Consider the following 21,387-nt stretch of genomic DNA (forward strand, 5'->3'; position numbering starts at 1 on the left):
CCCCTCCCTCCAATTCCAGTCCTAACCACAGGGTTGATTTGACGCAGACGCCGGGCCCTCATCCTCCTTATGGTAGCTTATTTGGAGAATTGCTGCCACTAGGCATGCTCGCTGCTTTCCCAGCGTCCCGCTCCCCTGCATTGCTGTCCCCTCCCTCCCTGCCCAGAGCAGATGCTCTGCTGGACCACCCACTCCTCACGTCCTCTGGCCCACGTCACCTACAGGGAGGACCCCTGCCCTGTTTGGTCTCGGACACCCCCCCCCCTCCTGGTCCTCCCATCCTTCGTCGTCTCACTTGGGGTCCCACATCTTGCTCTGTGAGACCCTCCTTACCCTGGTTGACTGTGATTCCCGGGCACAGCTACTGCCCGCCAGCTGCCCTCTTCGTCCCCACCGTGGGCACCCTCCCTGCTAATGGGTTCTTCCTCCATTAGCTTTGTTTTCCTGAGAGACCCGTAACCTCACTGGCTCACCTGGGCTCCTCTTCTGAAGAGTCACCGAGTCTCCTGAGGACTGTCCCTGTTTGCTCACTGTCGTCTGTGATGGATGGGCCAGACTGTGGTTCTGATTCTCCCAGAGGTCTGGGGGGCTCTGTCCCACCTGCTGCTCAGCGACATCTGCTCTGAGTCCCTGCAAACTGCCCTAGCATAGCAGAGGACTCGGCACCACGTGTCCCCTCCCCAGTGTGGAAAGCGGGGGTGGGTGAAGGGTGCCTGGAGCCAGGCCCTGGGCTCCTGAGCTTCTGAGCTCTTGGTGGCCCCTTGGCCAGTGGGGCCTTGTGTTTGGGGTCTGCCCTTTGATGGAAGCGGCTGGGGCCCCTGGCTGCTGGCCATGGCCTTTGGTTTCACCATCAGGCAGGGATGCATTTGGGCTCTTAGAGCCCGACAGAACACCACCAGCATTGTAGAATCTGCACGGCATGTCCTAAAACTGCCGTTCTGTGGGGAATATGCCGTGTGTGAGTGTGACGATAGCAAGTCACAGAAGATCGAGTTTTGCAAGATGTTTTTTCTCTTCATTTTTAAGCCAAAGATCTTTTCAGGTTGTATTTGCTTCTAGTTTAAACTAGGACATAACAGTTTTTAAAATAAGGCTGAAAGTTATTTTGGAACTTTTCACTCATTAATTAAACCAAAAGAGGGATTGGTTACAGAATTTGAGGTTTCAGTCATTCATGTATCAGTCACATTCATGTACGCGGTCGGACAATTAAGTCCACGAACTCATCCTAGAAAAAGTGCTACATACCTCATTGCTGAATGTCACTATGGTCACCTTTGAAGTCCTCCCCTTGGAAAGCTATGCACCGATGCCAGCCTTCAGTCTACCCTTCAAAGCAATGTTGGAACTCTTTTTCTGGGATGACCATCAGACCTGTCGTCATATTACCCTTGATGTCCTGAATGTCATCAAAATGTCTTCCTTTCAATATTTTCTTTATCGTCGAGTAAAGGAAGTAGTCATTGGGGGCCAGATCAGGGGAGTAGGGAGGGTGTTCCAATATAGTTATTTGTTTACTGGCTAAAAACTCCCTCACTGACAGTGCCGTGTGAGCTGGTGCATTGTCATGATGCGAGAGCCATGAATTGTTGGCGAAAAGTTCAGGTCATATAACTTTTTCATACAGGCTTTTCAGCACTTCCAAATAGTAAACTTGGTTAACTGTCTAGTTGGTACAAATTCATAATAAATAATCCCTCTGATGTCAAAAAAAGGTTAGCAACATTGTTGTAACATGTTCGCAAACTTAATTGTCAGATCTCATATGTCTGCATGAGTGTTATGCCAGAGACACTAAAAAAATCTAGAGAGAATACGGCCAGGATAATAAGGAATCTTCCAGTAAAAGAAGCAAAAGTGTATATTTAAGCTATAGGTATTAATTATCGTTTCTAAAGGTTGTGAAATGCCTACTTTTGAAAGGAATTAAGCACCTCGGTTTTGGATTTTCACTCTGCACCTTCTAAGTGGATTTATGGAACTTAAGGGCGCTTACAAGCAGAGGAACAGATAGCAAGGGAAGCTGTTTCCCTGCTTTTCCCTGAGGATACAGGGCCTGGACTCCCCAGCCTCCGTGTGGGCGGCTGTTCTGAGTCAGAAGCTGCGCTGGTTTTTAGGACCAGGACGGGTCCCTGGTGATCCATCCATGTGAAGCAGAACAGCCTTCAAGAAGCCCTCGGTTGTCCCCTTTCCTTGGCTTCGCATCTGAAGCCTCCCTGCCCCTGCGAGTGATGTGGCCTGCGAGTGGTATCGAGGTTGGAGTGGCTCTGGGGCTCACAGAGAGCTGGAAGCCCTGGGCTTCCCGCATTCAGCCTGGGTCCCGCGCTGACAGGCAGCCTGCAGCTCAAGGAGCCCCTACCACCCACCTCCCTGGCAGGGCACCCACCCGGCTGAGACTCCTGTGGTGCTTGGGCACGGCGCCTCTGCCCACGCCGACCTGGGTTTTAAAGCCCCACTTCACTGCCGACAAACTCCTGAGCTCCCTAAGTGTCTGCCGCTGTCACCCTGGAGGATCTTCCCTCAGTGTCCTGAGTGTCTGGAGACCATGAGTCCCAAGGGCGTGCCCAGAGCGCCCGCGGGCAGGCTCGGTGCTGGGTGTCCTCCGGAGCAGCCCCGTCCCCACGCTGTGAGCCTCTGGCCGCTGCATTCCCTGTGATTAGACATGTTTTGCCGTGTAAACAAAAGGGATTGATTAACTTGCTTTCACAGTGACTTATTTATTTTTAGGATACTGAAGTGTATAAAGCTACAGTAAAAGACGACCTTACCAAGTGGCAGAATGTTCTGAAAGCTCATAGCTCTGTGGACTGGTTAATAGTGGTAGTTGAAAATGATGCCAAGAAAAAAAACAAAACCAACATTCTTCCCCGAACTTCTATTGTGGACAAAATAAGAAATGATTTTTGTAATAAACAGAGTGACAGGTAAGTGCATCTTTAATTTTACCTCATTGGGCTGCTATCTGGATGGTACAGATACTGGCTTTCGGGGAGCGGGCGACTGTGATGTGCGTGACACTTGAGCAGGTGATGGGGGTGCAGAAGAGAGGACCAGGTCCCTCTCCGTGTGGGGTCCTGGTCTGTGCAGTGTCCTTCCTGGGGGAGAGGTCCTGTGACCCGGTGACTGTGGGAGCGGCCACACACTAGGTCCCCTTTTTGAAGATTGATGCTGGGCGTTAGCGAGGGAGGCCTCTGAGGAGTCTCCCGGGCCTGTGTGCAGCAGGATTCCTTAAAGGTTTCTATCTTTGGGACACTGTGTTTGTTCGTTTACCTTTTTAACACCCAGTAAGAGTTCCTAAAAACAGAAGTTACAAAGTGCTGACTGATCTCCTGTGGAAACTGAAAGGGCCGCTGAAGCCCTGGTGGCGGTATCGCTGCACTGACTTTGCCCTCTGACTTTTCCCGGTCTGGGCCCTGCTCTCTCTCAGGGTCAGCTCACTTCCTGTCTTCAGTGGTGTGGGTCCTAGCTGTGCCGGCCAGCACGTGTCTTAATGCCTAGGTAATTTTAGTCTGTATCTCATAGTTTAGCACTTTAACTCACCCAGGTCCTGGAGTGCAGTGGGGAGCTGGTCCCTGCTCTGGTACAGTGTGATCTAGTGGCAGAGATAGGCATTGCTTCACACCCAGGTGATCACACCTGGGGTCACCATGGTCACAAGTGCTCAGAACAGGGGGTTCCAGAGTGTATGGCAGGAGCCTGGAGCAGGGGCGCTGGCCTGCCCTGGGGGCTGAGGGAGCTGCCCTGAGAACGCAGCTGTGGGGCTGAGAAAGAAGAGTGCCAGGGAGTTAGGGGGAGCCCCAGGGGTGTGGCCTGGGTACGAACCACACTGCCACGTGGCCGATTGCGTCCCTGACGTGCCCTGTGTCAGGGCCACCCAGTGAACACACAGCTTTTCAGGGCGTGGAGCCACACGTGGACTTCCTTTTCAGTCATGTGCCAACTTGCTTTGTTTATAGACTGTTGAGCTTATGGTTTATCTTAGAGAAATTTCATGCAATCTGGACTTGTGGGAATTTTTTTCTAAGGTCTGTTATTCACACATTTGTAAGGAATTCGAAGGAATCACTTGAACATCTTAACAGGATGCACCATGACCAAGTGTGTTCTCTGCGACACAGGGACTCTGACCTTGACCTCAGAGCAGGAAGAGCAGGTTGCCACAGCCTTGGAGGGGACAGGGGACACAGATTAACAAAAACAAAACCAAGTGGCCTTTGAGTGGTTTTAATATAACAAAAGAAATCATATTTGGGATTTTATTAGGTAAATAAGTTGGTATTAATGGAGTGTAGTGGTCTAACCTTGTGAAATGGTTCAATTTCTATCATAAATTTTTCAAAGTGCCTATTGATTACTTTTAAGTTATACTTTTTATCTAATTGCCAAAAGGACGTTTCTGCTGAGCCCATTTAAAACTAACTTGCTTTTAATGACTATGTAAAATTTAACTTACTGAAATTTTTAGCATTTTATCTTCAGTATTTAAACATGCCTAACTTTTTTGTTTTGTTTTGTTTTTCTGGGATTTTTTTTTTAGCTGAGCCATCCTGCCACCTGTTGGCAGCTGTTGGCAGCTCAGCTCTGGCTGGAAATCGAACCTGCGACCCTGCTGCTCAGAGCTCACACTCTTGAGTAAGCTCTTAACCAACTGAGCCACTCGGCCGGCCCGCCTCCTAACGTTTTGATTTTCATTCATTTTCAAAGCCACCTTGGACAAATCTATATTTCTTAGTGTAAAAAGCTGGGTCAGATTTTCATGAATTTGAATTTGGTAACATCCGTATTGACAGTTGTTTTATTAGCACCATTTCTGCCTTTGGAGACATTGGAACACCTGGTCCTGAGGTGGCTTACTGTTTTTTTTAACTTTAATCTTGTATTTAATTTCTGATTGTAAATATTTACATGTTCATTGTAGAAGTATTCAAAAAGGTAATGAGCAAAGAGAAAGTAGATGTTAACTCTTAGTGTTTGATGTGTACCTTTCAGACATGCAGACATATGTGTGTGATGTACTATGCATAGTGTTTTATCCCTGCCTTTTCCCCAAATACATTGTAACAGTATTTCCTACAGTGTATGCCTACACCATTATTGTTGGTGAGTTTCTAATATTGCATAGTATCCACGTACTCTAAGTTATCTATTCCGTCCTCTGCTGGGCTTATAAGTCATTGCTGACCTATTATTATAAACAACATTATAAAGGTCTCTCTAGCTCTCACACTGTATAGATCCTTAGGATAAATCCCTAAAAGGAAAGTTGCTTGGTAACAGTTTGGTGCATTTCAGGCTGGGGTAAGTATGGCTGAATCAGAGGGTTGCCTTGTTAGTTGTCCTATTGACTGACGGAGATCCCAGCCTGCAGCTCCTGGTGACACTGCGCCTCTGAGCAGCTGCCCAGGGCAGCCGAGCAGCCAGGACCCTGAAGACTCTGCTCTTCTCTCGATTGGCCCCCACCCACCTGAGGTGCTGTTTGGGGCCCTCCCTTTCCGAGTTAACCATCTAGGCTTGATGGGAATTTCTGAAGCATAGTGCTTTTTAATTATAAAAAGGTCTAGAAACAGCAAAAGTTGAAGGCCATAAATAAGGGGTAGAGAAAATAATGAATATGGTGTCCAATTGATAAGAACCAGGTCACTGAAAAAAATCCTGTTTTGGGGGTTGCTGTTTGTGTCGGTTTCCACCTACCCCGGAAGGTAGAGGGGCTCTTCTGTGTCTGGTCGGGAATAACCTGGAGCTACAGCCCTGGAGTGCCTGCAGGATGAGCCACTGAGCTGTAGATTCTGGCTGCTCAGACAGTGACTCAGCAGCACATGGTAGTCTTTGGGGGGCTTTAGGAGGGAGCTGGCTGGACCCTCGGCCTCTCAGGGGAAGAAACAGGGTTGGGGAGGTGGATTGACTGGAATGAAAGCCCCTACTGAGTTTTACGTTTTCTCCGTGGTGCTGATTGCCCACCTGTGGGTCACCTGGACTGTGGGCTGCTTCCCTCTGTCCAGTGGCATAGCGCTTCCTAGTTAGCCCTTGTGCAAAGGGTGTGAGTGAGGGGTGCAGGGAGATGACACGGTCTGTTTCTGTGGCTGCTAATTCAGGTGGACTGTTACTGAGGATAGTTGCTGAAGCTCAGAACATCAATATGGTAAAACGACTTCTGAGTTCAGGTTTATTCGTCTTCTTTTGAAATGATTAAAGGATGAAGAAAGTTACCTTGCCCAGCCTGTCGATGGAGACATTGTCCTTTCCAGATCCACTGGAAGCTCTGGCAGTGTTAAGCCTCTGATGTTTTCCCACCACGGATGCAGTCTTTTTGTAGTGACACTGCATCCTGCCTCCACGTTAAGCCTGTTCTCCTAGGCCTCTATTTACTTATTATTTATTTGCCCCACTCTAGAGCTCAGCCTGGTGGGAGAGACAGGCCTCCAGAGAGAGGAGGTGTTTACAGCGTGGCGCTTACTGGGGTAGTGGTACAATCACGGGCCAAGAGGACAAGCCCTGGGGAGTGGCGGTGGAGGGGCGGGGCGTGAGGCCAGGGCAGCTGAGCGGGGTTTTGAAGGGTCAGTAGGAGCACGCTCCATAGACAGGGAGGAGCGTGAGAAGCTCAGTGGGCCTGAACTGGGATCGTAAGAGTTAAGTAAAGAGTGCAAGAGTTAGACAGCTCGGTTGGATCCAATGGTAAGGCTCCTCATATGCCATGTTAAAAAAATCAAGTTTCATCCTGTCAAGGAACCAAAGAGGCTTTTGAAGGGGCAGGGGAAACGAGGTTTGGGAGGTGAGTGACATGGTCACCTTATTTCACAGAGAACCCAGAGGCAGCGTCTAAGCTGCAGCCCCTCCTCCTTTCCAGTCCATTCTGCAGTGGCTCCTTACAACAGCACTGAACTGCTCATGTGGCGTTAACCTTGTCTAATCTGATTGCTCACAGCTCTCCTGATGTCTTTCAACAGTTAATGAAGGAGGGAGGGAGGGAAAGGGTGGGAGGAAGTTGTTTGCACTTGGAGGAGAGGATGGCGGAGTGGGGTAGTGGGGCTGTGCTTGGGGAGTATTTCCCAGGTAGTCGGTCCATGTCTCTGCAGGTGCGTCGTGCTCTCCGACCCCTTGAAGGACTCGTCTCGAACTCAGGAATCCTGGAATGCCTTCCTGACCAAACTCAGGACGTTGCTTCTTATGTCTTTTACCAAAAACCTAGGCAAGTTTGAGGATGACATGAGGACCTTGAGGGAGAAGAGGACTGAGCCCGGCTGGAGCTTCTGTGAATATTTCATGGTTCAGGTACTTGACTGAGCGAGAACAAGGCACTTTCCCTCTCCCTCCCTCCCTCCCTCCCTTTTTCTTTCTAAATAAGGTGGCTTTCTGTGGTGATTCTAGATGGCATAGTTTTTACAACCAAGAGACAATGTAGTAGCTACCAGACGTTTCAGTCCCTGGGCTCATCAAGCAGAGGACCAGAAGTGGTCCCCTGAGTAACTGTCATCAGCTCCCTGCTGCCTCAGCTTGGCATCTACCCTTGATGAGATGGCTTTGTCCTCAGAGTGATCCTGGCTTTGCTAGTGTCGCGGCTTTCTGGGGTCATAGGCAGCGGAGCCCGAGCAGTGGTGACAGCCCGATGGTGAAGGGCCCTGCTGCCCGGCACGGAGATGGGGCGTTGCCTTCTCACTTGACCTGTGATCTTGGGCTCCAGTACACACAGTCTCACACTAGCTCTTTACTGTTGTTGAAAATGTTTAGATTTTTAAACTGTCGTCTGTAATAGCCCTTTTTCTGCTTGAAGAAGGAAAGTTTTAAGTGAATAAAGGGATGTGTGATAGTATCATTTGGGGGAGAGGGGACCTTCCTGACACAGCAAAGAGTGACAAGAATGTTGCCCTTAGGGTTCCTTGTCCTTATTCACCAGTTTTTGACTGAAAAAGCATGATTTTCACATTTAAATATCACTTGTGTATTAGTCACTAAAGAAACAGTGCACTGTGAACAAATAAAAACCAATTCTGATGACACGTTTTGGTGCTTCTCTTATTCTGATGCTTATGTTGTAGTGGCATTTGGATGATTTGGTTCACGTGAGGAAACTTCCTGTGTGATTGACCTGCTGCAGACCTTTCAGAGTGTCCTGTCTCTTCACCCTTCGAGCTTATTTAACTTAGATTCTAAGAGTTACAAACAAGGAAAAAGGGGGGGTCTAAATGAACCCTGTGGTGTTGGATTGGAACCTGAGGTATCATTGTGAACCAGTGATTTTTGTGGATGGATGGATGGATGGGTGGGTAGATGGATAGATGGATGGTGGATGGATGTGTGGATGGATGGATGATGGGTGGGTGGGTAGGTGGATGATGGATGATGGGTGGGTAGATGGATGATGAATGAATGATGGATGGATGGATGGATGGATGGATGGATGGATGGATGGATGAATGGATGGATGAATAGGTGTGTGGGTGGAAGGATGGATGGATGGGTAGATGATGGATGGACGGACTAATGGATGGATGGATGTGTGGGTGGGTGGGTGGATTAAGGATGGATGGATTAAGGATGGACGGATGGATGGATGAGTGGGTGATGGATGGATGGGTAAGTTAATTCAGAAATACAGTGTATGTGTGTGTGAGGGTTAGTAGTACGCAATCACATACATACATTTTCTTGCTCTGTCCTCTGACAGAACCTAGAAGACGATGACACCTCAATAGTAATGAGTACACCTAGCCAAGATTTTGGTTTCTAGACTCCATTCTCCACTAAGGTACCTGGGCTCCTTGTAGAAGTGGCTGATTCCAGGGCTGAGGCAGGGAAAATGCAAGGTGGACGTGGAATATCTTGTAGAACCAGCAAGTAAGGAAGTGCACAAAAAAGGATGGAGGGCCGTCAGAAGAGCAGAAGCAGCACCTAGAGGAGCCCCCATGGCCAAAGCTGGACCAGTTGTGCGACAACATACAGTAGGACAGTCAGATTTTAGCCTGTGGAATACACTGAACGCCCGCGAGTCGACATGGATAGAAAGAAGTAGCTGGCTAACTGAGTAAACAGAGGAGAAGGCCCCGCTCCTCCATGGCAGAATCCCAGTTACAAATGTGTGCCTGAGATGGCAAGGGAAACGGCAAGGACAGGGGGATGTCTGGTGCCCCGTGCTGCTCACAGGCTGTGGGGGGCTCAGAACCGCTGGCCGCCGCCTGCTCCGGCCGGTCCTTCTCTGTGCCTGCTTAAATGTCGACGTGTCGTCACTCTGGTTTTTACGCGCACAGCCCATGCATTAGTCAGAACGCCGCGTGCCGTACTCTGGTGTTATCGCTAGGAGTGTTGCCATGGCGTGTCTCAGAAAGTTGATTTGTGCTTGTGTTTTTGGGCTTCCTGGGTGCACAGGAGGAGCTCGCGTTTGTGTTTGAGATGCTGCAGCAGTTCGAAGACGCGCTGGTGCAGTACGATGAGCTGGACGCCCTCTTCTCGCAGTACGTGGTCAACTTCGGCGCCGGCGGTGAGTGTGCTGTCTCAGGAGCACGCGCGTTCACAGCCGTCCCCCCCCTCGGCAGCCTGGGGGCTGCCATTGGTTCACCACAGGATGCCATCATCTTGTGTTACTGCTTCTGCGTAAATTACATAGGAAACATTCCCACGGTTCCACTAGGAAATGAGCGAGAGAGTTAGGAATTAGTTACTTTCACTTTTGGAAGAATCCTAAGTCATGGCAACGTGTAAGCAGTTGCTTTTCACATACAGCGTCATTGCTGCAACTCAGTGGGGGAGTTTTACTCCTGTGGAGAGGCCTTCTTTGTAGTCCCTGAGTGCTCATTGCACTGAGCTTTATGTGACACCTTGTGATGGGTGTGCATCTTTTAAATTTTTAGCTCATTTCTTTATTTTATTTTATTTTTGTTAATTGGGGAACAGTGTGTTTTCCAGGACCCATCAGCTCCAAGTCAAGTAGTTGTTTCAATCTAGTTGTGGAGGGCGCAGCTCAGTGGCCCACGTGGGGATTGAACTGGCAACCTTGGTGTTATGAGCCCTGCGCTCTAACCACCCGAGCTAACTGGCCACCCCAGATTCTTTTCAGGTTTTTGGCTGATATTTGTTTTGATGGAAATGGCATTCTTTCTGTAGACTTCTGTCTGCAGCCTGTTGTTCCTGTAACAGCTTATCACAGGCATCTCGCCCAGTTCGCAAGCTAGGTTCACAGTTACTGTTCCTGGCTGCCCAGGGCTAAACAGTGTGGACTCGCTAGTTTATCAGCCACCTGGTGTGGGGGCATTGGGGTTGTTTCCACTCTGGCCACCACAGCGGGGCTGTAATAGACGTCTTTGTTGGTCTTCTTTTTGAGAGAACCCTTGTCACGGCGTCTGAAGAAAGGAGTGATGTCAGGGAACCATAGAATCTGCCAGAAAACCCGTAGGCAGCCACGGTCCTGGGACGGTCCCTTTGAGCCCGGGCACCACCCGTGCTGTGGGAGTGACGATGAAATGTCACTGATGAGTCTCACTCCAAACCGGTTTTTACCACGTCCAGGCTTGGGTCTCTTACTTTGCTGAGACACAAATATAAACATACAACCAAAGCAAAGTATGTATTTACTAATGACATTTAAAAAAATTTAGGAGAGGTCAAATTACATTTCCTATATTTTGCACATTCATATTATACACATATAGTTTTTAAAATAACCTTACGTATTTCTAAGATTTCTTTGTTATCTCAGTTTTAAAGTAAATCTGGGGCCGTTTAAAACCCAGCAGTGAGCCTGGACCAAGTTTTGCAGCTGAAGGATAAGATGGCTCGTTTTTGTTCCTCCGTTCCATAGATAGTTGTCGGGAGTCCACTACGTACCAGGCACCATTCTGAATACTGTGGGGGAACGAAACAAATCCCTCCCTTCATGGAGTTCATGTGAAGGGGAAACAGGCCCAGAAAGATAAATATTTAACTTAAAGTCAGGTGGTAGTAGAATAAGAGCAGGTGGCAGGAAAGGAGACAGGTGAGGGCTAGGGTGGCGAGAGGTGCTGTTTGATTTTAGGATGGTCTGGGAGGCTCACCGAGCTGCATTGGCACACAGGCCTGAACGGCAGTGGGGGTGAGCCAGGAGAATCCTGGGAGCAGGGACTCCGAGGGCTGGGCTGGCCCCGCACGTGGTGTGCGTCCTAACAGCTCTGAGTATAAGTCTGTAAAAGGTGCTGTCGGTTGTAGGCGGCATTCAGACATTCAGTAGCATCGGATGCCAGTATTGGGTCGCTTCTGACGTGGACATAGAATGAAATGGATATGACATCTCTCTTTTGGAAGTGAGGAAAATAGATTGAAATTTTCTTTCATAAAGATTTAATGACTTGTTATTGTAGATTCTTATGTTTAAGATCATATTTGAGTCTTGGGGTTTTAAGTTGCAATTGGGAGCCTCGCTGGGAATTTTTAACCACGAGAATTTCCCCTCTGTGCCTGCTGCTACGTCTTCCTGTGTCCGCTGCCCCTTCCTCTAGGCGCAGGACTCAGGTAGCCGACACAGTGCAGTTGGGGACAGCAGAGTGCGGCAGTGTAGAGACGAGGAGGCCAAACGACCGGCATGGCCGTGTGAGCAGGTCGCCCTTGGGCACAGGGAGCCAGTGCTCAGCCCGCATCCGCCCAGGCCCCGCGCCTCCCCTTGCAGCCCCCTGAGCCCTCGACCCGTCAGCCTGTGCACGATCCCCTGGCATGGCCCAGGGGTGTGCCAAGGCCTTGGGCATGTTACTCTGCACGCATCATCAAGTGCCAAGTCCTGCGGGGGGACTTGGAGTGACTGCCCTGGCCCAGTGCCCCTAGGCTTCTCCACACCAACCAGAAGGGGTGGGCCAGTGGTCAGGGAGGAGCAGGTGGTCAGCTGCCCATTGGTGCTGAGGCACCATTGTCGTGAGCACAAGTCTCGGAAGGTGAAGGGGAAGGACTCTAGTCAGCGCCTTTCATGATGTGTGTTTGTCTAGATGGTGCCAACTGGCTGACTTTTTTCTGCCAGCCGGTGAAGAGCTGGAATGGACTGGTCCTCCGCAAGCCCATAGATATGGAGAAGCGTGAGCTGATCCAGAGGCAGGAAGCCACTCTGTTGGACCTGCGCAGCTACCTGTTCTCTCGCCAGTGCACCCTGCTGCTCTTCCTGCAACGGCCGTGGGAGGTGGCCCAGCGCGCCCTGGAGCTGCTGCACAGCTGTGTGCAGGAGCTGAAGCTGCTGGACGTGAGTCGCCCACCCCGCTCGCCCCTGCGCGCCTCCCCACAGCCCCGGACCACGGCCTTCCAGGCCCTGACTGTCTGTGGAGGCTGGAGCCGTCGGTCTGAATGCCCTTCCTTCTTAGCATGTTATTTGCACAGGCACTCCCGGCAGTGATTAGTTAATGGCTGGGAAGTAAGTGTCTGCTCTCTACGCAGTGGCGTGAGTGCCTGGTGGCCCGAAGCCAGCAGCCTCCTAGGTCGGTTTTAATGGAATGAAGGTGCCCCTGGCTGGTTCCATGGGAGCTGGTCTCCACTGGTGAAGATGACTCGCCCTGCGTGGGTGTGTAGAACTAGGCCCCGTCCTGTCAGAAGTGCCTTCGTTTTGCACGTGAACACACAGGCACTGGAGCGGGATGCAGGGTGGGCTGTGCCACGGGGCTCAGTAGCGCAGTTTCAGGGACGGTCCATGTGACTCCGCATGTGCTGTGCGTGTGAAGGAAAGCCCAGCGAGGCCTCACATTGCCTGCCTGTAGGAGGAAGCACTGCCTTTGGAGATCAGAAGGGCTCCTGAGCTCTTCTCCTGCCCATGGAATCTAAACATCGCAGTGCGCTCAGGGAACCTCGAGGGGTTCCTGCCATTTTGTTGCAGCGAACTCCTTTCCCTGGAAAAATGCACACGAGCACATACAGAAAGTTTCATACATTTCAGAGGATTCATAGGCCCCCCACCCCCACCTCACCCTGGGGATGCACCCAGTGAGTGGTCTGACACCCCTCACCCCTGGGGAAAGTGGCCGGGAAGCGGTGGGTGACTTGCCCAGTTACCTAAGTGGTCACAGAAGCAGAGCCCCAGGCCGGCTAGGGGCCTTCTGTCCTCGTCCACACCTGCGCTCCTGAGGGTGCAGGTGTCAGAGTTCCTGCGGGAAGTAATTTTACTGTATTAGCTGAGCCGTTGGGAAGTACAGTCTTGCCTAACACTGTAACTCTTATTTTGTGTGTCCTAGAATACTAAATTACAGGCTCAACAGCCAGTTCAAAATGATCTCAAGAAATTTAAACATTTTTTTAACCCAAAGGAAGAGAAATAATTTTAGTTAATTTCTAAAGAAGTGCCTAGCCCTGTTGAGTCACAAACTCAAAAATTTTAAATTTAATTTGGGGTTTTTTTTTAATGTTACGTTAATCACATTATCCAAGCAACTTTATTCTTTTAATATATTTCAGTTTTCTCTTGTGGGGATACAGTTGTATTCTTTTTNCAGGCCTACAATATAAAACAACAAATTTCCATGCAAAACAATGTACCGCTTTGGGTACAAAATTACTGACATAATCAGACCGCCAGGGAGGTTAATAAGCACCCAATGATTAGGAGAGTAAAAGCTTAGCTGCATTCAGGTACCGTGTCAAGTGTAAGTTCAATGTCTACTCCGCGTATTTGATCCCTTTTTGAGTTCCTAATAGCTAATAAAAAAGGTGGGCTGCACTGTGAAAGCCCTGGGGGCCTGTAGGAGCTGTTAGTGCAGCGCCCCTCCCTGTAGGCACCTTGACTCCTCTCCAGCTACCTGCAGACCAGCAGCCTTTTGGCTAGTGACCCTCACTTAACTGAAGAGGAACGGAAACACTTCTGCCAAGAGATACTCAACTTTGCCAGCCGACAGCCAGACAGCCCAAGTAAGACTAATTGTTAAAACTTGATTAGGAGAATTTTCAAATATCATGGAAAAATAAAAAGAGTAATACAATGTATGGCGTTACTAACCAACTAGATGCAATAACTGGTAACATTTTACTGTGCAGCAAACGTGTCTATTTATTTCTTTTTTTTTCTTTTTGTTGAATTTGGAAGCAACCACACCCATTTGTAAACTTCACCATGAAACAGTGTAACATGTGCCTTCTGAGAACAAGGCTGTCCCCAATCACGCCCAGATCTGCAAGGTTCTAACCTCGGCTATTCAGTAGCCCAAATTCAAATCTCATTGTCTCAAAAACTTTTTTTTTTCCATTATTTGCAGTAGATCTAATCAGGAACTACATACCACAATTTGATTGTATCTCAGTTCTCTTTTAACTTACAATTGTTCTTCCCACACCTCCTTTTCTGGTTCTCAAGACACTGACCTTTTTTTAACAAGTCATCTTTGTTGAGATAGAATTCACAGGCCGTATAATTCACCGATTTGCAGTATACAGTTCAGTGACTTTTCGTGTATTCGCAGCTATGTGCAGCCGTCACCACAGTCCACTATTTAGGCACCGATTCTGGGTATTTCGTAAATGAATCACTCAGCGTGGTGTTTCCAGGACTCATCCATATTGTAGTGTGTGAGTGTATCATTCTTTCCTATGGCTGGATAATACTATTCCATTGTGTGGATGGACCACAATGTGTTTATTTCTTCATCAGCTNGCTGGGGAATTGGGGGAAGGGGAACAGACAAGTTGCTGTCCTTTTGTTCTTCAGTCTAGTTGTGGAGGACGTCGCTTCACTGGCCCATGTTGGTATTATCGTTGCACTTTTCCCAGGTGAGGCAGTTGCTCACCGGCCACTGGAACTCACGGCAGCTCACGGCAGCTGCCGGCCAGCCCCACTGCAGCCTACGCTGTCGCCAGTGACTCACAGCAGCCCAGTGCCAGGTCGAGCTGTTGTTCACCATCTTAGCTGTAGAAAGTGCAGTGTCACTGGCCCTCATGTGGGATCCGAACCGGGGACACTGCTGCTCAGAGCTGGCGTCCCAAGCCAACTCTTAACCAGTGCGCCACTCTGCCGGCCCAAGAATTTAAGAGTTTTTATCAAATTATTTTTATTGCCTTAGACATATAATCAGGCAAGTGAGGAAAAATAACATTTTCCACCTCGAAATAACATCCTTTTGGCTGCCTGTAGCTAAGCAAGTTTCGGGCATCGCTCTGGCTGCTTCGATCTTGCTGTACAGACGGGAGGCTTTGAGGCAGCCATTGGTTAGCAGGACCGGCTGTCTGTTCACATGTGCCCGGAGAGCTGACCCGGCCTAGAGAGATCATCTTGTTAGTGGGCTCGGGGACATGGGGTGTGAATAGAGCCTAGGCAGGTCATACTTGGCACTGAACTTGGGATAAGTCCAGATATAAAAATTCAGTGAGCTGTAAACTTAGGATTTCTGCCCTTTACGCACCTCACTGTATGTATGTTGTATAATTAATTTTTTAAAGCGTGAAAAAAAGTATTACTATAATCATATTTAAATATAAATGTTTCATGAAAATCTCCCAAAGTCTTAGATGACCCACGAGTGGAGACGTGCTCCGTGGAGCCCAGCTCCCCCGGCCTCTGAGGTGTGTGGGGAGGGTAGCAGGGTAGCAGGTTTCTTTGGGGGACTGGGCTCTGGCTGGGAGCTAAGATGGACACACAGTGAGTGGCAGCGTGAGAGGTAAAAGGCACCGCGAAGCGACAGATCAGAGGTGTCATGAGATGCCGTATGACCTGCCAGTTAACATGCAGGAGACCTTCAGTGAAAACTGACGTTTAGACCAGTGTGGTAGGGAATGGAGGAAGCCATGCAAGTCTCTGAAATAGGGGCACCCGGCGCTATCGTTGCTGAGCAGGCCGTGTGGCCGGAACCAGCGTGTGCCATGGTTTCCCACCGGGCAGGACTGGAGGGCAGCTTCAGGTTTCAGTTAGCATGTGGACAGCGGGCGAGAGTGCCAGCCAGCACCTGTGTCAGTGTGTCCTCGGGCTCACTTGGACCTCCCCCCGCCTGGCAGGTGAAGTTCCAGCAGCAGCCGGGAACTGCCACTAGATCTGCCTTTTTTACCCCTAGAAAAGCTGCTGCTGGTGGACAGTGTTGCTTTTTACACACTTTTCTTCAAACTTCCTAAAGTGGTACTTGCTCTTTGCAGAAAACAAATATACCAAGAAAACCTCTGTTCTGTAATGTTTCCACAAAGTGGCCCACTGTTCCCATTGTGGCCTGTGACCCGCGAGTCTTCCCACACACACACAGATGTGCCCTGTTGTCCGTCACTCGTTCTCTGCTGCTGTCACTCCCGTGGGGTTCAGAGAGCAGCCTAGCGCCCAGGGGTGTGGGCACCCTGATCCTGGAAACCAGCCGGCCTGTACCTGGCAGCCCCTGGTTGTCCCCTCTTGGAGCTCCCTGCTGTGACTCCTGGGTTCCCTCGGAGTTGGCTGAGTCAGAAGACTTAATCTGTAGGCAGGTTAAGCGCAGTGTGTGTCCCATCTTCCCTGCACGTAACCAGCGTCAGCCTCGCTTCCTGGCATGTGAGCTGGTCTCCACAGGTTTGGTACCTGTGTGGTGTAGTGTCTTGTGAGGCCAGAGTACCCAGGTCACCTGGCACCTTGGAACCAGGAGGACGCTCGGCGAGGGCAGCCGACTCAGAGCCTGCCCTGGGTTGACCGGGGAGGGACGGACGCCTTCTGTCCAGGGTTCCAAAGCTGCGTCCTGTGACCAGCTGTTTCTGGGTGAGGAGGTCAGAAAGCCTTCTTTTATGGAAGCCGCCTCTGACCGTGTGATTGTTTCCTGTGCTGGCCTTTCAAAGGGGCTGAATAGTTGACCTCATTCTTCAGAGTCTGGGCAGTCCAGCTTTTATCGGAGCCTTTGATGGCACTCTGGCTCTTTCCGGCTGGTTCCCGGTCCTCTCATTGGCACTCAGGGTGGGTTGGATCAGTTTCGTCCGCATTGTGCAGCGCCTTCTCTGTCAGCTGTTGGCTATTCACCTCCCAGGTTCCCATTCTCAGTAGACCAGCTACCGTCTCACCAGGCCTGGGGCCCAGTTGTAAGATACCCCATGACGGTAGTGCCACCACATGCGGCCAGCACTGCCAGCTGTGACCCTGACAATGCCGTAGAATGGGGCACATGCTCCTGTTTCAGAGACGCTAAAATGGGGTCCAAATGCCTCCTAGTTAGACTCCCATCACGTACAGTAGATGCTTTTGCATAATGTCACATTTGTTTCATTATTTTTTTAATGGAACTGCTCAAATACATACAGAAGTAGAGAGGATAATATAACGAATTTTGGGTACCCATCAGCAGCTACAGCAGTCACCAGCCAGCCAGTAAGATGGCCACCTCTGTCCCTGTCCACCTCCCCTGGATTATCTTTCGGGAAAATCTTAGACACCGCGCTTTATTTGTGTGTAAGTAGTTCAGTGTGCATTTCTGAGCAACGGAAGACCCTCTTTACAAACATGATCACACTTAAAACATTCACAGAAATTCCTAAATGTCATCCAACATCCACCTAGTATCCAGATTTCTAGTATGGCGTATGGTCTTTCTGAAGTGTGACTAGCCTTCATCTGAGGTCGTCACTTCCTCCCTTTGTAATATGTGCTCTTCAAACTGCGGTGTGACCAGGTGTCACACTTAGAGAAAATGATAATAGTTGGCCTTGTATGGGCCTCTTTTCTTCACAAGCTTTAAAAATCTATTTCTGAAAGTTGCACCCGTGCCAAGTTGCTTGTCAGCACCCAAACACAAGACCAGATCACATAGTTGGACCTAGATCACGTGAGCCCTTTCTCTCTGTAGCAGACAGATATAATGGTTGCTATCGTCCCCTCTCCTTGGTGGTGATAGCACCTTTACACAGTGGCTGCTGGGACGGCAGGCTGGAGCGAGCGGGTTTGGTGCCCTGCGCAGCGCCCTCCTCATGTGCCCGCTCTTACCGGCCAGGTGTCCGTCCCGCCCGGCGCGCTGGACTGCTGGGTGTTCCTGAGCTGCCTGGAGGTGCTGCAGAGGATAGAAGGCTGCTGTGACCGGGCACAGATAGACTCTAACATTGCCCACACTGTGGGTTTGTGGAGCTACGCCACAGAGAAGGTAACCTGGGTATGCGTGGGGCCGTCTGGGGGCTGAGCCCCTCGGGGCAGACGGAGTAAGCTCTTGTGAGAGGTGTGCATTTAGTCACTCCTCGGGCAGGTCTGGTTCCTTTCGGGCCTGGCTAGTGGCAGCCATGAACTAAGTAAATGGTCCCCTAAGTATGCTGTATTCAGGCACTTGCTGTGCTTTTATTGAAGGTGTAGTTGGCTGGCAGGAATGGGGGTCACAGAAGGGTGAGGTGTGAAACGTGCAGAAATGCTCGTGGCTTCTGCCTAAGTGACTGACGGCCGTCCTGTAGGTCAGTGGGATGGGGTCGTGGGATGCAGACTGAGTGGGAGACCTTGAAAGCCTGGGAGAGTGTCGGCAGGTGAGTGGCAGAGTCTGGGAGGCCCTGGCCTCAGAGCCACTCTGACAATGACTGTGCAGAAGGCATATGTTTGATACAGTTTCATGTGCGGAAAAGAATCCTTTAGACAGGAAAGCTAAATTTCTTCTAGAATTCCATTAGATTTTAATTTTTATATTTAAATTCACAAAAGTCTCTGCTGACGCTTAAGGCAAATTAATTGAAAGTGTGGGTTTACCTCCTCAGCTGAAGTCCTTGGGCTATCTGTGTGGACTCGTGTCAGAAAAAGGACCTAACTCAGAGGACCTCAACAGGACAGTCGATCTTTTGGCAGGTTTGGGAGCCGAGCGACCTGAAACAGGTACATTTTGAGGTGAACCTCTGAGGTGGGACAGTGGAAAGGAATGAAATTGTGCTTGTAACTTGGCACCTGTGACTTGGGTTCTAACGTTACAGTTACTCACTGTTTGGGAAATTACACTCATTATTAGCTGACCAGATTAATACGCAGGATATCTTACCTCTTAGTATTTCACATGAAGGAATGTTAGGAATAGTTTCAGAACTTGTTGGAAGGATTCTTAAAAATGTCTTTGAGCTTCTCAGAGGCTTAAATGAGCTGACCATGACTTGCAGCCCGTGTGACATTTAAATGCCTCAGTCTCTCTGTGAATTGCAGAAGGTCTTGTTTTTCTAACAATATGGCCAGACAGGTGCTTTCACTCAGTGAGTTCCTCCTGGATAATAAAGCTCTTTGAAAGGAGCGTTACTGGTTCCTTAAGGTACGAGTATAGTGATGAGTCTGGTTTAGGAAAATGAGTGCTAAAGTAAAGAATTCCTAAAAAATTGAAAGGACTCCTGCTAAATTGACTACATTTAAAAAGGAAAACGTGTAATATTTATATTGCACTATTTCACCCTGAGACCACCTCAGGTCATTTTGACAGTAATTTAATTCATTGGAGGATTTGTAATACTTACTTTTAAAAATCCTGATCTCAGTCAAAGATAAAAGTATTTACATGAAAGGCTAAACTATTTCATGATTATATGAATTAGATAAGAATTAGGTAATTGTGCAGTTTCGGCTAGCATGGCTGTGTGTAATTTCCTCATGTGTCAGATGAAGTCATCTGTCTACCTTTGACAGGTGAGGGGCAATGTAAGCTCACGTGACTGGACGTAATAAAGATGAATGAGGACTCTTATTTCTTTCTGTTTAAGCCAGCACAGCTCAGAGTCCTTACAAGAAACTCAAAGAAGCATTGTCATCAGTAGAAGCTTTTGAAAAACATTACTTAGTAAGTATTTCATATGTTCCCCATTTCCCCTTGGCAGAAAACCCGGCTCTAGAACACGTTGTGTCTGCTGAGCTTCTTTGCATTGGGAATGAGCTGATACTGGGACCTCCCTCTAGTTGGCCTTTCAGTTTCGTTGGTACCCTAGGGAGTTGTGGGTCAAACCTGGAGTAGCTGTTGATCTTCAAATGTTTATTAGTATTCATGGTGCTGTATGAGGCATCAAAGCATCTTCGGGTTTTTATAGTTTTATTCAGAGTGGTATTGCTCATTCAATAGAACAGAAATTTCAAGAAAGGATAATGAATGGTTTTCTATGGACAGAGGAATAATTTGGACTTGAACAGAGCTACTGTGCTCTATTCGAAAGGACTTACATTTGGGGGAGACCTTCGAAAGCAGTGTAGGTAGAAGCTCGGTGAATCAGCTGTGTACCCGAGTCACTGTCAACACGAGAACATTACACGGTAGCCTCTTAATAGTTTGTCCCTGTTATCCAGGGTGAGAAAAATATTACAAATGTTACCCATATTCGGAAAGTACTTTGAAAAGTTAAACATTCTGTGCTGCTGAGTTCCTATTTCTTTTATTATGCCTTCATAATTTTACGTACAAGTTAACAACTTTGTATTAATTACATATGCCATAAAAAGTAGATACAAAGTAAAAAATAATGTTATATTAATAAGTCTTTTGCTTCAGAGTTGGGTAAATAAATGTGGGGTTTGTCTGGCATTAAAATTATAGTACAGAATTACGTGGTTTTTCCCTTCCCCACAGGACCTGTCCCATGCCACCATTGAAATGTACACGAGTATTGGGAGGATTCGATCTGCTAAGTTTGTTGGAAAGGATCTGGCTGAGTTTTACATGTAATTGACTTTGAACTTTTCTTTGAATTTCCTACATTTCACAAGTGTAGTAAGAGAAGATGTGTTATGTATGGAGTTAGTGTGAAGTGTACATAAATGTGTAGAATGAAAAATGTAGAATCTGCTAACCAATCATCATTGTTTTTTAATTTCTGAAAACTACATGGAAAGGTTTTCGGCTATTTTAATAGCTGTTATTGATCTTTGTGTTTCTTTTATTTAATTAAATTAACATAATGAACTTATATATAATATATATATATAATGTAAGTATTATATGTAATATATGTAGTATTACAATTAAATTTATCTTATTAAAGAGTTATGAAGAAATATTGAAGAAGTTACGTCCAGTGGCAGTTAAATTGGGATGTGGGTTCTTAAATATTTTGTTCTGTAGCATTTGCTCTAGTCTGTAGCAAATGCCCCCTGGACGATTGGAAGCCTGGAGGCCAGTGATGTAAAGTAACCACTTATGCTATGTCCGTGAGAGGGGTATTCGTGATTGCGTGATGGTGTGTATGCATGCGGGGGACATTCCCAGCGTAGCTCCAGCTTTGGAGTTGGATTCTGGAGAAAAGACTCAGACTTAGGCTGATTTATCAAACACATAAGAAATACACTATCGAAGAAAAGAAACCCTGGCTGGCAGTGTAATTGCTATTAAGAAGCATTAGAGAGAGATATACCGTATTCGCCCAGTATAATGCACTCCCGTGTATAACGCGCACCCACGTTTTGGGTCCAAACTTTCAGGGAACAAAATCTTTCGTTTTTATTTATTTATTTTTTTTTTTAAAGATTTTTTTTGGGGGGGGAATTGGGGGGGGGGGGGAACAGTGCTAGGGAATTGGGGGAAGGGGAACAGACAAGTTGTTGTC

At 48.3% G+C, this 21,387-nt stretch overlaps 1 protein-coding gene across 1 annotated transcript in view; it reads left to right on the top strand.

Annotated features, from left to right (window-relative positions):
* TRAPPC10 (trafficking protein particle complex subunit 10) overlaps nucleotides 1-21,387 on the top strand; it is a 57,405-nt gene that overhangs the window by 12,981 nt on the left and 23,037 nt on the right. The window contains exons 4-11 of the mRNA XM_019625037.1: nucleotides 2,728-2,924; nucleotides 7,074-7,269; nucleotides 9,361-9,472; nucleotides 11,940-12,187; nucleotides 17,844-17,990; nucleotides 18,583-18,697; nucleotides 19,561-19,637; nucleotides 20,415-20,506. Of these exons, the coding sequence (XP_019480582.1) occupies nucleotides 2,728-2,924; nucleotides 7,074-7,269; nucleotides 9,361-9,472; nucleotides 11,940-12,187; nucleotides 17,844-17,990; nucleotides 18,583-18,697; nucleotides 19,561-19,637; nucleotides 20,415-20,506 (1,184 nt within the window). The remainder of the gene's footprint in view (nucleotides 1-2,727; nucleotides 2,925-7,073; nucleotides 7,270-9,360; nucleotides 9,473-11,939; nucleotides 12,188-17,843; nucleotides 17,991-18,582; nucleotides 18,698-19,560; nucleotides 19,638-20,414; nucleotides 20,507-21,387) is intronic.

The sequence above is a fragment of the Hipposideros armiger genome, unplaced genomic scaffold, assembly GCF_001890085.2.
Source record: "Hipposideros armiger isolate ML-2016 unplaced genomic scaffold, ASM189008v1 scaffold_612, whole genome shotgun sequence".
Classification (NCBI taxonomy): domain Eukaryota; kingdom Metazoa; phylum Chordata; class Mammalia; order Chiroptera; family Hipposideridae; genus Hipposideros; species Hipposideros armiger.